The 16,697-nt window shown below is 42.3% G+C and overlaps 1 protein-coding gene across 5 annotated transcripts in view; it reads right to left on the reverse strand.

Moving 5' to 3' along the window:
- The window catches only part of RFX3 (regulatory factor X3), a 232,094-nt gene that overhangs the window by 95,952 nt on the left and 119,445 nt on the right, over positions 1–16,697 (reverse strand). For 3 of the 5 annotated variants that reach the window (XM_043546783.1, XM_037901878.2, XM_007065591.4), the window contains exons 2-3: positions 13,871–13,932; positions 11,582–11,706 (exon numbers count right to left, since the gene is read on the reverse strand). In XM_043546783.1, the coding sequence (XP_043402718.1) occupies positions 11,582–11,706; positions 13,871–13,877 (132 nt within the window). In that variant the 5' untranslated portion in view covers positions 13,878–13,932. Of the gene's footprint in view, positions 1–11,581; positions 11,710–13,870; positions 13,933–16,697 lie in introns of those variants that run through there. The other 2 variants (XM_037901877.2, XM_037901879.2) reach the window with 2 other exon arrangements.

The following is a 16,697-nucleotide window of genomic DNA, read 5'->3' on the forward strand; positions in this document are numbered from 1 at the left end:
GGCTATGAAGGGTGCTAGTTTCAGTCCCACTGGGGTGTGTGGATTTTCCTCTTATACTTGGCAAAGTCAGCTGGTCCTGGTAGTCAGAAGATCTGGAAACACCTTCAGTTTTTAAGTCTGTGAGTGGCCTGTAGGGGAACTCAAATTTCTGTAGGCTTCTCCAGCCTGTAGATCTGATTATGCCTTCTCTCGGTAATGTCTCTGGTCAGCTACTCAGCAGCTTGCTGGCATGAGTTTCCTTCTCCAGCCTGCTTGCTCCTCTGGCAGCCACCCTGCCCCTCTGCTTCTCAGCTCTTTTATTCTCCCAGCTGTTGTGAGGCTGCCAATCAGTACTGGCCGGTAGTTCCTCCCCTTAACCATTTGTTTGCCAGGCCAACATGGGGCCTATTACACCCCATGACACACACACCTCCAAAAATCACAAGAATAGCTTAAAATCATGAGATATTTAAAATTACATTTCTTTTTGCCTGTCTTCTCATTATTTTCATCTTTAGGAAGAAGATGCCAGCTCCCAAAGTGCGTGAGGTCAAATTTCAACCTTAGCCCCACTCTCGCTCTCTCTCACACACAGGCCTCTTGATTCACTGTTCAGACAGGACTCCACTTACCCTCTCAATTCATAGTATGCGGGAAGTGGCTGTTCTATCCCTCCTATCTATATTGGATATGCAGCTGCCCCACTTAGACTCTTTGTCCATGATCCTTCACAGTCTCCTGTCCACATTTACCTTCACATTTTGACTCCTCCTCCTCTGCTCACGCATCCACATAATTTCTAAATTGTGCCACTTCTTTCTCAACAGCTCCAGAATCTGTTCTTTTCTGTTTCCCAACACTGCAAAATCTCTTATTCGCATTGTCTTTACATCCTGTCTGAATTACTGCAACTTCCCAGGCTCTGGCCTCCCGAACACACACATTGCCTCCCTTCAGTCTACACAAAATGCTGCCACTAAATGCAACTTCCTTGCCAATCAAGTGAATCATGTAACTCCCCTTTTTTAATTCCTCCATTGGCTTCCCATATGATAGCATATCAAATTTAAGCTTCCTGCTATCACCTTCAAAACTCGTCATAACTCTATCTCTCATTGGTTATACTCCCTTGTCAAGGTTTGTATTGCCTATGTCCTGGGGGCTCTGTCACAGCTCCCACCCATGTCTGGTTATTTGTCACATTTCACACAATCACCTCTGTACCTTCTTTCACACAACCCCTATGTTTGGTATGACCTCCCTGGGTTAATATGCAAAGCCCTGTTTGTATGTCCGATGGATTGAAATATGAAAATACACATTCTGAGATCTAGAGCAGTGTACCAGTCTTTCAGGTGTGGGGTCAGGATGATTATTGCTAAATTCCATTCTGAACTTGCCGCTTTTGATGTAAATGGTCAGTGCCCTGAGATCGAGGACAGGCTAAAGTCCTCCCTTTTAGTTGGGGATAAGGAAATACTTCAAGTAAAATCTTTTCCTTTTCAGGTGATGTGGTTCCTCCACTACTGCACTGAGAGCGAGAAGTGATTGTACTCCCTGTTCTAACCTGCTGTTGTGAAAGAGGCTCCTGAATAGGGATGGGGAAGAAGACAGAGGGTGGAACAGGGAGTGATATTGGACTGTATAACCCACTACACAAACTCTTGTTTCTTTGGTCTGTTATTGTAATCCAGAAGTGGTGGAAGTCAGACAGTCCATCCTCAACAGGAGGAGATAGGTTAGAAATATCCGAAGTAATGGGTAAACTGCTTCCATGCATTGAGTCAATTTTGTTGCCTGGAAAATGAGGGAAGCAGAGGCAATAATATGTCAGTTGATGATGGTCTTCTTCCAGAGAATTTTTGCAGCTCCCTGAGAAGCTGTGTGAACCTGGACTGATGACACACAGGCTGCTTTTGGTACATTTGAAGTCCAAAGTGTTTGCATTTTGAGTTGGTGTGTATACTCTCAACGAGCATTGCCCTAGAACAGGGGTCGGCAACATTTGACAAATGGCATGCCAAGTCTTCAGTAATTTAAGGTTTGACGTGCCAATAATACATTTTACATTTACAGGGGCCAGCGGATGGAACCCCAGACAGGCAGCGGGCTGAGTGGGGCCAGCGGTCGGGACCCCAGCTGGCAGAAGCCAGAGGCTGGAACCCCAGACCGGCAGTGGGCTGAGCCTCTCAGCCCACTGCCAGCCTGGGGTCCCAGCTGCTGGCCCCACTCAGCCCACTGCCTGTCTGGGGTTCTGATCATCCAGGCACGCAGCAGGCTGAGTGGGGCCAGCGGACGGGACCCCGGCTGGCAGCAGAGTGCGGCCAAAAATCGGCACGCGTGCCGCAGGTTGCCAACCCCTGCCCTAGGTGGTCATGGAATAAATTACAACCCTCAACGGGCAAGTCCTCAGTAGTCATTTGTAATTCTCTAGGGATATCACAGAAGGAGAACCAAGAGGATCTGTGCATTAGTATAGCTGTTCCCATTGATTTACATGCCGTATCAACTGCTTACAGAGCAGTTTGCAATTATGTTTTCACTTCCAGCTGCCTTTTAAGATGGACCTGAACTCCTCTTTAGAGTTAATAAATAAATTTTTGCATTGTATTACAGTTTATGAAATCATACTTGGCTAATACCTCTCAGTAATTAGAAATCCACATCTGCAGCCTAGAGATGGAATAACATTTTCTGCCAAAAAGGTCTAATCTTTTAGGTTCCTTATGCTTAGAGTAGATCCTAGCTGAGTCTGGCAAGATCTCATTTGCAGCTGTAGCTACAAGAGATCCCAGTACTAAGTATAAGGTTACACAGAGCCAGTGGATAGTACCCGGTAATGTCTGTCTGCACATTTCAAAGTGCAACCCAGTGAAGCTGGTATCTGACACAATATTTTAGCAGAATCTAAAAGAGAGGTACATCCTAGTACCAAGTGTGCAAGATGTCCAATAATCTATGTGGCCTGTCCTGAACTTCAACCATCGGGATTCCGAGTGTCAAGGCTACTCTCCTCATTAACTCCTGAAAAACCCTGTAATCATCAGGAGTAGATGTTTAAGTTTCTGGAACCACTGCTTCATCTCGGGATGAAGACATTGTGCAGGGATGGACAGTTCTGTCTCCTGCAAGTCTCGTCCAGAGGAGAAACCTCCTGAGATGGTTCTGGCTGTTGTGGGGGATATAACTCCATTCTCAGTTGTTCAGGAGACAGAGATCTGAGTCTTGTACAGGTAGTTGAGACAGGTCTTCAATGCTGAGAATATCCCCAAGGCATCCAGAAATTCCAGGTATACTAGAATGTATAAGATGCTAAAGGCCAAGGAAGTGGGTACCAATGGCCAGGGTGCCTTTATGAGCTCCTTCCATAATAATAAATAAATAATAATAATGGGAGCCTCTCTTAGATGCTTTCCAGAAAGCCCAGACAACTAGGATCTTGTAGAAGGCTCTCCACTCTCCCCCAAAGCTTATGAGGTAAATGAATACCTCCCCACTGAATGGCAGTGCTGTTCCCACTGGTGTAGTGGGAATTTGTATGGGATATACTTTAGTTAGTACTAGATAGTACTAGACCTAGAACTAAAGGTGGTGCCAACGGGAATAGTTTTGTGGAAGCAAGAAGCAGAGAGTCTGGTACTGATGAAATGACAAGTTCTCTGGTAGCAAGATATGGTCTTGGTGCCAAAACAGTTTAAGATGGAAGCAATACAAAGGGAACAGGCATGAGAGCAGGTGGGGCCACAATATATAATCTTGACAGCATTAAGATACACCAGTCATCAGTACCAGTGTTGCCAGTACCAGGGTAGTCAGTGCTGGAGGATTGGTCATAGGATCCCAAAATGGCCGATATGGCACTGAGTAAAATACGAGATAAGTCCAAGTCCAAATCAGCCCAAGCAGGAACTTGATGGGTGCGCAAGGCCCTCCCCCCTCCCCCCCCCCGTTTTTTTTTTAAGTTTAGAAGCACTGTTTACATCAAAAAGCCTCAACGTTTTCTGAGGCCTAGATACCACACTTGGAGAGCGTGATCTGTGCCTCTTCTCCTTCCTATTACCTCTGTCTCCTGATAACTTTCTCAAGGCAGAAGACTTGATGGCTAGTTCAATGGTCTTAGAAGATAAAGAGGCAGGAGCAGTCCTGGAAGACCATTCAACCTTTTTAGCCTCCAAAGTTGAAAGGCCAGAGTCCAAATGTGGACATATCAACTGCTCAAAGAAATTCTGTGAGGTGAGATTCTCTAGCTCTGAGGTATCCTTGAGAATGGTCTCTAAATGTCACACCAGTAAAGGAGAAACATTCTGTCTGGCCTTCATTCAGCAGCATGACTGCTTCTCAAGACAGGTGATGTTTGAATCACATGGATTTGTGGTCAGTCATGGTGCACAGACTGCTAGCAAGTACCTCCCATAAAGAAAAAAACAAAAATAAGCTCCTGAATGGAATTTTAAACAGACACTATCAAAAAACCTAAACCAAAGCTCTTACCGCTAACTAAAAACTATCTATTTACACTAATATTACAAGACAATGGGTAGTATGCCAAAAGAAGTGATAAGCTCTGCCTCTTAACCATAGGCAGCAAGAAGTAACTGGAGTTGGTTGGTGCAGCCCACCTTTTATGCCCGTGGCTGCAGGCACAAGGGCGGGCAGGGCACATGTGCCACTCCAACAGGTACCACTGACTAAAAAAGACTCTGGCAACAGTGCAATATGTATATGGACAATTACGCAAAGAAGAAAGGTTACTTACTTGTACAGTAACTAGTGTTTTGTCCCTGTGGGTACTCCATTTTAGATGTGTGCGTATCCATATTGTGCTGGCTCTCAGGATACCCAAGGCTATGAGTCACCTTATTACCCCCCCTGCCTCCAGCATGAGGAAGACTTGTTTGTGTTTAACTGGGCATCAGTTCCCTGATATCACCAGACTGTTAGCTACCCAAGCTCTATCCTCTGAGCTATGTTAGCCCTGCCTTTGCCTGCTAGGTTAACAACAGGTGTACTCCAGTCATTAAGCCCTTTCAAAGCATTCCTCTGTAGTGTCCAGCACCTTCTCCACAGAACACTCTAAAAAATTCCAGGTCTGCTGTCCCCAGGGGAAGAGTGTACACACCAACTTGTATGATTCAGTTTGTACTATCAGGTCCTTGTTTAATACCACTGCACTGAGAGAAAGTAAGTGATAATAATGGAAACAAAAGGGTTATATATAAAACAAAATCATAATATGCTTTCTTGACACTAAACTTAACAGGCTAATCTCATGTCTAAAGAAGTTTATCTCACCCCTAATGTCTTCTTCAGCCTTTTCAAACAAGGCTGGCTGAGATCACATTTTCATGAATGTAAATGCATTCCCATTTACTTCCTAGGTACAGCATGACAGGGTGTTTTCTCTGTTCTACAGATATAGAATAGTAAACCTCTGAAATGTATCTCCAGGTAAGGTTCTCTTCCTCTGCCATGTGCTCTTCCTTGTTGACTTCATAGCTCTCCATTGATTTCATATGTAAATGTGCCTCCATTGTGTTAGCTTACAATGCTAAATCTACATGCTGACAGAGAGGCAAATAAACATCTTTTGTCTGACAAGAAACCTATTTCTCGACTTCTGCTGCGATACAGAATCTAAGATCATATTTTCAGTATACATACACATAATTCCTTATATAGTATCTGTACCTATATTTCAGAATGATATTAATGACGAGTGTGACTCTGGCTTTCATTTAAGACCGCACATGACATTCTTTGATGAGCCAGAATGTACATACCAGAATCAGGATGTTCTTACAACCCCCTTGCCAGTTGACAGAGAGTTTCATGGATCACTACTCCTCTGATCACAGGTTTTTGTTAGCAGGGGAAGGAGGGTAAGTAATAGAGCACTCATAGTGACAAAACATCTTGAAGGCCCAGCTACTGTACAAGTAAGTAACCTCCCCTTCTCCTTCAAGTAAGTGTCCTTATGTGCGCTCCACTTCAGGTGACTCCCAAGCAGTACCCACATTAAGGGGGCAGGTGCTGAGGAATCCTGCCTAATATATATTGGAGAACAGTCATCCAAAAAGCTGCATCAGAGCTGCAAATATACACCATGGGGTACTGCTGGGAAAAGGTATGAACAGATGAGTAGGTGACAGATTTACAGATGTCTTTGATGGGGACATTCTTGCCAAAAGCAACTGAGGTGGACAGTGCTCTAGTGAAATGGGCTGTCACCCTAGAGGGAGGATGCACTCTTGAGAGTTTGCTACAGGCCAAAATGCATCCCAAAGCCCATTTTGATGGTCTTTGGGTAGAAATAAGGTTCCACTAATTTTGTCTGTGAAAGATACAAAGAGCCTAGGAGAAACTCTGAAAGGTCTAGTTCTTTCTAGGTAGAATGCTATTGCCCTCCTGGATTGTCTTTGGGCAGAAACAGGGGTTCTATTCATTAAGTCTGTGAAGGACACAAAAAGCATGTTCTTTCTAGGCAGAAAACTAGTGCCCTCCTAACATCCAGGATGTGTACACTGGTTTCTTTCCTACACTTGTGCAGTTGAGAGTAGAAGATGAGTTACTGAATGTCCTGGTGAGTGTGGAAGTCCAAGGAGATCTTGGGGAGAAAAAGCAGATGAGGACTCAAGGACTTTTTGTAGAATAGATACCAGTTTGTTTAGGTAATATTTGTCAGGCATAGATGGTTCTGAGCCCATCCTGAAGGCATCGGGAATGTAATCTGGTGTAAAGTGTCACGAATATGCAGTCTGCCATGTGATCCAACAGCTGCACACAAGTTCTCACTGTTGTTTGAGGACTTAACTGAAGCTGGGAGATGAGGTTGGACATTGTGACAAATCTGTCTGACAGTACGTGTGTTCTGGTGGTCTAGGAGTTCAGGGTGGCCCCAATGAACTTGATACATTGGGTAGGTATCAAAGTGGACTTTTCTCTGTTGAATGTTAGCCCCAGTGTGTTGAAAAGAGGTAGAGCCTTTCCAGCTGCTGATTGTACCTCGTTGTTCGAGGAATCAGTAATCTAGCAGGCAAAGACGATCACTCCTAACTATTCAGCTGGACAGCCACTAATGACAGAGCCTTCATGAAGACTCTTGGGGCAGTAGAGAGCTTAAAAAGAAGTATCTATTATTGATAATGTTTGTGACTGACTGTGAACCACAGGAAGCAATTGTGAGCTGGATGCATTGCTACATGAAAACACACATCCTGGAGGTTAAGGGCCACAAAGTAATCCCCTGGATCTAGAGGTGGTATAATTGCTGCTACGGTCATCATCCTGAACCTCTGAGTCTGGACAAATATTTTCAATGTTCTGAGATCCAAGATCTGTCTCCATCCCACCTTCTTCTTGGGCACCAGAAAGTATTTGGAGTAGAGTCTTTTTCCCATGTTGGAAGATGGGATTTCACTTCTTATATTAGGAAACCTTCATGAGATGGGTCCCTGAGGAGGGGCAGTGAGGGTGGGTGGAGAGGAGGTGTAGCCTGATGTGACGACTTCTACCACTCACCGATTCAAAGGGATTCACTCCCATGAGTGCATGAAATGGGAAAGATGGTCCCCATAAAGCAGGAAATGGGAAGTAGAAAGGTGGTGGAGTGCAAGATCCAGATAATGAAGTGACTTGTGGCTCTCAACCAATATATCAAAATGGTGGTTTGATGCAGGCTGGTAGCTGGGCAACCACAGAGGTGGAACCTAGATCTTTTCTTGGGTGGTTCTATGGCCCTTTATATATTTGAAACTGCCACAGATGAGAGAGGCTAATGAGGCCTTGGCAACTAGTTGTCCTTCAGTGATGAGTGCCTGGAACTGGTCTCTTTGTTATTGTGGAAGATATTCAATAAAATGAGTGAAATTTATTATAGTTTGTGTAATTATATTGAGCAATTACGTCTTGGTAATTTGCTACCCTAAATTGTAATAAGGCTGAGGAATAATTTTTATGACTGAAAAGGTCCAGCCGCTTATACTCTTTATCATGTGGACCTGGAATCATGCTGTTTGTTTCATAAATAGTATCAACCACCAATCAGTTCAAGATAGTCAAACAGGTATTCTGTGCCACTGGAGTGAATATTTCTTGTCCTTTCTTTTCCAAGTGGGTGGGACAGAAGCAGGTATTTAACATACTGTTCTCGATGGCTCTAGCCAGGCATCATTTATTGACAAGGCCATCCTGCCCTAGGAGGTGGAATGAAGGATTTTCATCAGGCTATGCTGTGACTCCTGCACCTCTTCCAGAGGGGTTTGCAGAGACTCAAATATTCTTTACATGAAGTCTTGGAAAAGTTTGAAGTCGTCTGCATAGGAATGTGGAGGAGGTATTACAGCTTCATCAAGTGAGGAAGAGGACTGATTAGTGGGTGGTGTTGCCTTTCTATCAGCCCACAGTTCTTGGTTTCTCCTGACAAGGGTAGAGATGAGGGGGCTCCTGAAGAACAAGTCCCTCTCACTCCTGGTGGTCATTCCTGAGAGAGTGTGCTCTTATAATACTAGTCTCCATATGCAGCCCAGGAGCTGCAGAAGGGACACTGAGGTAGGGCATAGGGGAAGAGCAATGAACCCCAAAAGAGGTTATAGCAAGGAGGCTGTTGAGGAACTCGCATGTGTCTGGTTCCTGCTGACCCTCTTTTCAAAACAGACTTCTGGGGAGGGGGGTCTGAATGGGAAGATGATAGATTCCTGAATGGACATATCCAAGTCAGCAAAGGTGTCTTCGAAGGGGAGCTCATTTAGTTGGTACCAGAGGAGATCATGGGTCCACAAGGTTTCCTTCAGTACCCATCAGTAGGGGGAAAATAAGGCTCCTTGAATAGTAGGAGGTCGCTTAGAAACAGGAATCTGCTCAGTACCAGGAAGGCAGGACATAGGAGAGCTGAGTCCATCACGGTTGAAGCCATTGGTACCAAAGATGGCACAGGGGCATGAATAGAATGCCTTGTGTATTTGTACCCTAGTCGAGTGGCAGGAAGCAGGGGAGCTGGTGCCAGTACTGATCTCTTTGAGATGATGGAGCCCTTATGCATTACTGGTTCAGTGCCATATATTACCATTAGTACCAGGTGAAGCTGCACGTCAAGAGACTTTTCAGAGCAGGGAGCACTAAAGGTCTTCTTAGTCAGTGCAGGAAGCTCAGTACAGGAGGGTCTTGGAGCCTCAACTATACCCATACCAGGATTCAATGTCTTCTTGCTAACAGATTTCTGAGGCGATTTATCCCTTTTCTTCAAGGCCTCTCTATCAGGAGGCTTAGGTACCATCTTTTTTGAGGGCTCTGAGCTACTCTCTGGAGATACCCCATGGTTCTTGCCCCCTAGAGTGGAGTGATGGAAATTGAAGGGGTGTGCTAGACTAGTCAAAGCTGCTGAACAGGCCCCAAGTTGGAGGAGGGTCTCATAGAATGCTCCATCAGGAGCAGCTTAAGTCTGTCCTCCTTCAGTATCCTGGATTTGCTTCCAAATCCAATGTAGATCTTGCACTTTGATGGGATATTTATCTCCCCCAGATATTGGAGACAGCTAGAATGAATGTTGTTGAGGGGTAAATACCTTCTATGGGTCAGGCAGCATTTAAGACGAACGGTTTGGGGCATAATCAGCAAGGAAAGAGAGACACCTCAAACAAAGGAAAAGGCTCTAAGTGAGGTGGGAGGCCTGACCTCGAAAAAATGAGGGGACCCTCTGAAAAAAAAAAACGCACAAAAAAGTGTGCAGGTAAGTTCAAAAGTAAAATAAATTTAATAAAAAATGTCATAAAAATTAAAGAATTAGGCAAGGACAGCTGGCTAAGACAAGAGGTACACTAGTGCATGGATACTCCAGAGTTCCCTTTCAGGCAGTGGGCAGCTGAGAAAGAACTGGAGTAGCAGCGGGTCTGACCTGCCCTCAGATCAGAGCAGGAGGGTGTACAGAGCACAGCTAGCACAGACCATGTAGATACCACTACCAAGAATCTCTCATCCAAGGTCCACATGCACACCTAAAGTGAAGCACCCATAGGAATAATTACAAAAAGAAGAACTAAGGTTGATAGTGGCCTTACGTATTGCTACATGGCTGCAAAAAATAGACCAATGTGATTTTCAGATGCCTGCATACACTAAGGCATCACACCAGAGCAGGCAGATAAGAGTCCACTGCAACCACATCTAGATTATTGTGTTCTGTTCTGGACACCACATTAATAGAAAAAAAATTGGAATAAGTATAAGAAAGCTACACAATTGATCTACACAACTGATGATAGAGCTAGAGGGATTAATTTATGAGGAAAAATTAAAAGAACCAAATACATACTATAGATTGGCTAAGCAATAACTATGAGGAGGAAGGAGACAGAAAAACATAACTATCCACAAATAATGAAAGATCTAAACACTAAGATCCCAACTCAGCAAAACCACTTTGAGACGTTCTTAACTTTAAAGCACATGCTTAAGACCATCCCTATTTAACAAAGCATGTAAGTACACACTGACATCCTATCAACTTCAATAGGACTTAAGTATGTGCTTATGTGCTTTGCTGAATAGAGATGATTTTAAGCATGTGCCTAAAGTTAATTGTGTGCCTAAGTAGTTTTGCTGAATTAATACCCTAGAACGGAACAGAATTATTCCATGTTACACATAGAAATATAAGCAGAAGTAATAGCATGAAATTAGAAGAGAGAAAGTTTGGTCTTACTATCAAGAAAAATTGATCAACAATGAAAAATACGAGGCAAGTCAACACCTGGGATTTTAAAACTAAATTTGACAAAATACTAGAAACTGTTTACTCCTGGGAACAAAACTGCATTGGCAAGAAATCAGACTGCATGATCTAAAAGGTCCTTTCCATTTCTAATGTCTATGATTCTATAATTATTTAAAGCCAGTTCTCAGTGCAAGATAACATCACTGTCATCCATAATCCCCAAAACGCTCATGACTAAATTCTGATTTATTTACATGTATGAGAAAAAAACCCTTGAACACTATTTTAAATATAAGGCACAACTCTTGCACCCAATTACCTATTCCCCCAAATCAGTTCAATTTACACTGTAGATCTTGCACAGGTTCAGCTGCTGAAATGAATTCTAGGGTGGGGCTTTCAGGTCAATGGTGTCATCAGTGTTTAGCATACAACTTTAGAGGTGCAAAGTAATACTCGTTTTGCATTTATTTTAGACTGATTCAAGGGGGCAAAACAAAAAGGGAAAAGAATCTGGCCATTAATATTAGGAATATTTTCCTTATTAACCTTTCAAATAAATTAATTTGAATATTTAATCATTTTACATTAATGTTAAATTATGATGTTACATTATTATTATTATATTATCTATTATTACTACCACATATATATGTATATATGGTGGTTATACACCTCTGATAAATGTCTTGATGATCTTATTCAAGGAATAAATCCTAGAAGCAGTGTGTCTTTTTATGTAGCTCTTTTGGTTTTAGCAAAATAAAATGGATAAAAACAGGCAGAAGAGTTCATTTAGCAGACCTATACAAAATCAGTCCTTCATTATATTTGAGGAAAGGCACAACTGTGACTTGACTTTTCATGTTTTTTCCAAGACTAACAGCCACCTACCTGCTGCTGTACTGGTACTTGCTGTACTACCTGTGTGGGCACTGCTGCCTGGCCAGCCACAGATGTCTGTAAAGTCACTGTTGAACCTGTGTCCGACACAGTCTCTGATGTCTGCATCGTGGTCTCTGAATAAAATTAAAATGTAAAATCCAGTTTACCACATGAACTTTTTTGCTTGTTGTCACTTATCTTTATGTAAATCTTAAAAGAGTAACATTTGCCCAAATTCTAATCTGGGGATTAGCTAAAAGATTTTCCCCCCTACCATCACATGGCTATGTGCACATTTCTTCCCCCCGCCCTCAGCTGCTATATCCTAAAATATAAGAAAATCTGTATGTAGCATTATACAGGTTATTGCTCTATTTACTTATGGCTGCTGCACAGAAAGAAAACGGAGAACAGAATACTTCAAGCTTTAGATGCTAACAATAAGTAATTTTTCCTAGTTTACCTACCAGCCTGCTTTATAACAGTGTATGTTAGTTCAGTAGCAAGGTGCTTTTGAACCTATTTATTGCTGTGAAGTAAAGAACTTTTAGAGAAATTAACCTGATTCTTCTCCACTTGTCATGGGATAAATTAGCTTCAACTCCATGAAAGTCCTTGGAAGTTACGTCACGGTAAAACTCATTTGAGAGGACAATCAACCCCTATATCTTTGCATCGTAGTTAAATCTGGACACTTGAAGCTATCTGTACTGCGAACAATATAATTAGTCTTAGAAACTGCACTTATAAGTATTTCATTTTTATTGAGCCAGCACTAAACATGCCTTCTTATAAAGTCTCCAATAACCGCTGTATTGAACTGAATACTTCAAAACACAATTCATACTGACTGTCCTTAATTCTAGAGAACTATAAGTCATTTCTACAAAAAGGCATTTTTAAATTATGGTGTATCCCATATACTCAGTTTTCAGAAAGTACTGACACAGAATGAGCAAAGTATATTGAAAAAGTTCAATGAGTAAAATATGTAATACCAGAAAATACTTTTTTCTTTACTTTTTTCTTTCTGAAGAGTCACCATATGGAAGGCATTTTTTCTCCCAAAGAATGCAGGCTCAAACATTCATATATTTAAATATTTAGGGGCATCTTCTGCTCTCACTTAAGCCCCAAATATCTCTATTATTTAATAATCTTAATGAACAGAGATGTATCTGACTTATTTGTAGTCTACGACTAAGGCAGGAAATCAATGATGAAAGAATAAATCTGGAGACTTAGAAATGAGTCTGTCCTTAGTCTGTAGCTGATTCAGGTAATTTCTTAAAGCCAGCTATTTCTTGCTTCAGATAAGTTACAGTATAAACAGTCTATAGGCAAATGCAAAATGATACATCTAGGAACAAGAAATGCAGGACATACCTCCCAAATGGAGGTCCAGGAAAGTATTGACTCCAATAAAGAATTTATGGGTCAGAGTGGACAAGCAACTCAACATGAGCAGTACTGTAGAAAAAAGAGCTAATGTGATCCTTGGATGTGTAAACAGGGGAGTAGTAGGTAGCAATAGGAAGTGATTTTACTTCTGCAGATAGCATCAGTGAGACCAATACTGAAATACTGCATACAGTTCTAGTGTCCACATTTTAAAAAGGATTTTGAAAAATGTGAGAGATTGCAGAAAAAAGCTACAGAAATGATTCAGGGGCTGAAGAAATTGCTTTACAGAGTGAGACTTAAGAGCTCAATCTGTTTAGCTGATCAGAAAGAAGACTGAGAGATGACTTCATTACAGCATATAGGTACCTTCACGGGGAGAAAATACCAGATACTAAAGGGCTCTTTAATCTAGTGGATAAAGTCATAACAAGAACCAATGGCTAAAAGCTGAAGCTAGAAAAATTCAGATTAAAAATAAGGCACTTTTTAAAAAAAAATTTTTTTTAATAGTGAGTGGGATTAACCACTGGAACAAACTACCAAGGGAAGTGGCGGATTCTCCATGTCTTGACATCTTCAAATCCAGACAGGATGTCTCTCTGGAAGACATACTTGAGTCAGAACACAAGTTACTGGGCTCAATATAGGATAACTGGGCGAAATTTAATGACCTGTGATATACCAAAGGTCAGACTAGAACATCTAACAGTCTCCTCTGGCCATAAACTCTAGAAATCTATAACTAAAGTTCTCTGACTGAGAAAAAGAATACTAGCATCATCATCTATTAATAAAATACTTCCTTCACAAATCCAGACTATAGGATCTTCACATATGACTTCAAGCACTGGAACCACTTCAAGCAGTATCATTTAACGGCACACACACACTGACCTGCCATGGCCAAATGTTCTAGAGAAGGTTGCAATGGGCCTGCTTCCTCTGTTTTCTTCTGCCTGCACAAAATCATATGAACATGATGAAGTGGGGAACAAGGGAAGGCAGAAGCAGTACAATTGGAAAAGTCTACAATCTTCTCAATTATCTCCTCCAAAACTGGGATTACTCATGTAAGTATTGCTCAGTCTGAAGAAGGGCTGAAGAATCTGGACATTAGTTGGGTATTGCTACTGCTTACTAATTGCCTACATTGGGTGCTGAAGAGACAACTTTGTGAAGGAGAAAGGAAGGTTACGTAAGTGACTCATTAGATTAAGTGAGCACCACTCAACATGGCTAAGGGCCCAGTGTAGAGACAGACTGCCCTCCTGAAGCAAGGATCTAGCACTTCTCTCAAGACTTAACGTGGGCTCGGGTGGCTCCGCCCCATTGCACCCATGAGAGATGTTAGGATTGGAGGGAGGAGCTTAAGAAGGAGACACTCATGTCAATTGATGGCAGACCAGGGAGCAGAGCTGACCTTCAGTCCTCAGCTCCTGGAAGGAGGGCAAACTGCAAGCAAGAACTTCTCAGAGGACTGCTGCCCAACAGCCCCTGCCTGAAGGAAAGGAGGGCCAGAGGCTGACTCTCCTAGAGAGAGAACTATTCACCTCTACTACATGTGAACTCAGTTTAGGGCCACAGACAGATGAGTGCCCTCTGAAAGAAGAGAGCCTTAACCCAATTAAGGATAATTCATTTGTGTTAATTCCTCTTATTTCTCTTCATTAACTGCCCTTTAACATGACCTGGCCAGAGGGCCACGACACAGGAAGAGGGAGACCACCACAGCCCCAGAGCGACCATCAACAGGAGGTACCGGATAGGGAGAGAGCTACTAAGCAACACCTGACCACAAAGAGGCACTAGTGGTGAGTCAACCTCTTCATACCTACAGAGATCATATGGCTAGCCTTTTATCTCATTTCCTTTATTACACAAGGCGAAAGAGAAACAGCATACAGGAAACCTTTATCCCAACATGACAGAAATGCATTTGATACAGATCCCAATCCCTTCTTGCTTTTCTACAAAACGTCCATCACTTCAAATTTTCTGGGAAGAATGACTGTCTTCAAGTGACAGAAATCTTGTCATGTGACATTCAACTCTTAAAATAGTGGGATTTTTACAGATTTACAATTTTGTATCGCTCACTGAGCAGACAAAGTTCTCAACTGCAAAAATCTGGTAAAAACACTAATACCAAACATAAGAAGTTTTAAGAAATATTATTTAAAAAATGACAAAAAGCATCAAAGACAACGGGAAGACTATTTCTTTAACCCAGTGTTGCTGGCAGAGAGGAACTGAGGACAGAGGAATGTAGAACATTCATAACTGCAAGCTAATGTGTGTACACCACCTAACAATAACCTTATTTCTTTGTTCTCTAGCCAGGAATCACCTCTTTCCTGGCTGGTACAGAGGAATGAGATTACACTTTATATCATTTTCTTCTCCCAAACCAGTTTGGGGCACTTACTTTTCCACCCCACCTCATAAGGACCACATAATGGATTATTTTCCACATGTCTGAATCAAGCAAATTATCTCATTAAATAATTTACATAAAATAGCACACATACAGCTGTTTGGAAGCTGAAACCTTGGAATCTGAAATTTAGAGTGGAATTTAGGTAGGCAGATGTAATGGGAATTTGGAGAGACCATACAAATTAACCCCACTATTGATACAACAAGTTATGCTCAATCATTAATATCCATAAGTGGCCATGTCCTTTATTTTACAATTTGTCTGAAAGCCAATAATTCTACTAGCAAAATGGTCCTTAAAATTATGTTGGGCATTTGTTCCTTAATTACTCAGCAAAGGGTGCCACCTACTGAATTACCTGCTCTACTACCTACAGCACCTAGATTTTTCTGAACGAGAACAGTGAGATCAGACAAAATAACTATTTGAAGTGAGGCTTTAAGCCAGTATAATAAATAATAATAAACAAATAAAAGCTACAGCATTAGGAGGATACGGGATTAAAAGGGAGAATAGGAATGGAAAGAACTTGCAGCCAGAGGGAACAGGGGATAGACTGGAGAATAGCACCGTCACCAGGAAAAGGCAGGTCTATGTGATTGGGGACTCTTTATTGAGAAGAATAGACAGGCTTGTAACCAGAGCTGATCCAGAGAATAGAAGGGTGTGCTGTCTTCCAGGTGCTAAGATACGGGATGTAGACCTGAGGTTGAAAAGGATCCTAAAGGGAGGAGGAAAGAATCCCCTAATTATCCTTCATGTGGGAACAAATGATACGGCTAGATTCTCGCTGTAAAGTATTAAGGGAGACTATGCTAGGCTGGGGAAGACGCTTAAGGAAATCGAGGCTCAGGTGATCTTTAGTGGGATTCTGTCTGTTCCTAGAGAAGGGCAACAAAGGTGTGACAAGATTATGACTATCAACAGATAGCTCAGGCAGTGGTGCTATAAGGAGGGCTTTGGGATGTATGGCCACAGAGAGGCATTCATAGACAGACGACAGTTCTCTCGGGATGGACTTCATCTGAGTAGGGAAGGAAATAGACTTCTAGGATGGAGGATGGCACAACTGATTAAGAGAGCTTTAAACTAGGAATTTGGGGGAGATGGTTGGGGGATGTCCAGGTAATCTCCACGCCGGATTTTAGCATCGTGAGGGAAGAAAACCAAGTAAGAAAGGACACAGCCGTGGGTAGGAGAATGTATATAAGGAGGAAGGGCAGTGTGGATACCAGTCTAATAGGTTATACTGGCTGTAGAATGACCGTGCCTAATCGGCTACAG

This window comes from Chelonia mydas, chromosome 5, assembly GCF_015237465.2.
Source record: "Chelonia mydas isolate rCheMyd1 chromosome 5, rCheMyd1.pri.v2, whole genome shotgun sequence".
In the NCBI taxonomy this organism is placed as follows: domain Eukaryota; kingdom Metazoa; phylum Chordata; order Testudines; family Cheloniidae; genus Chelonia; species Chelonia mydas.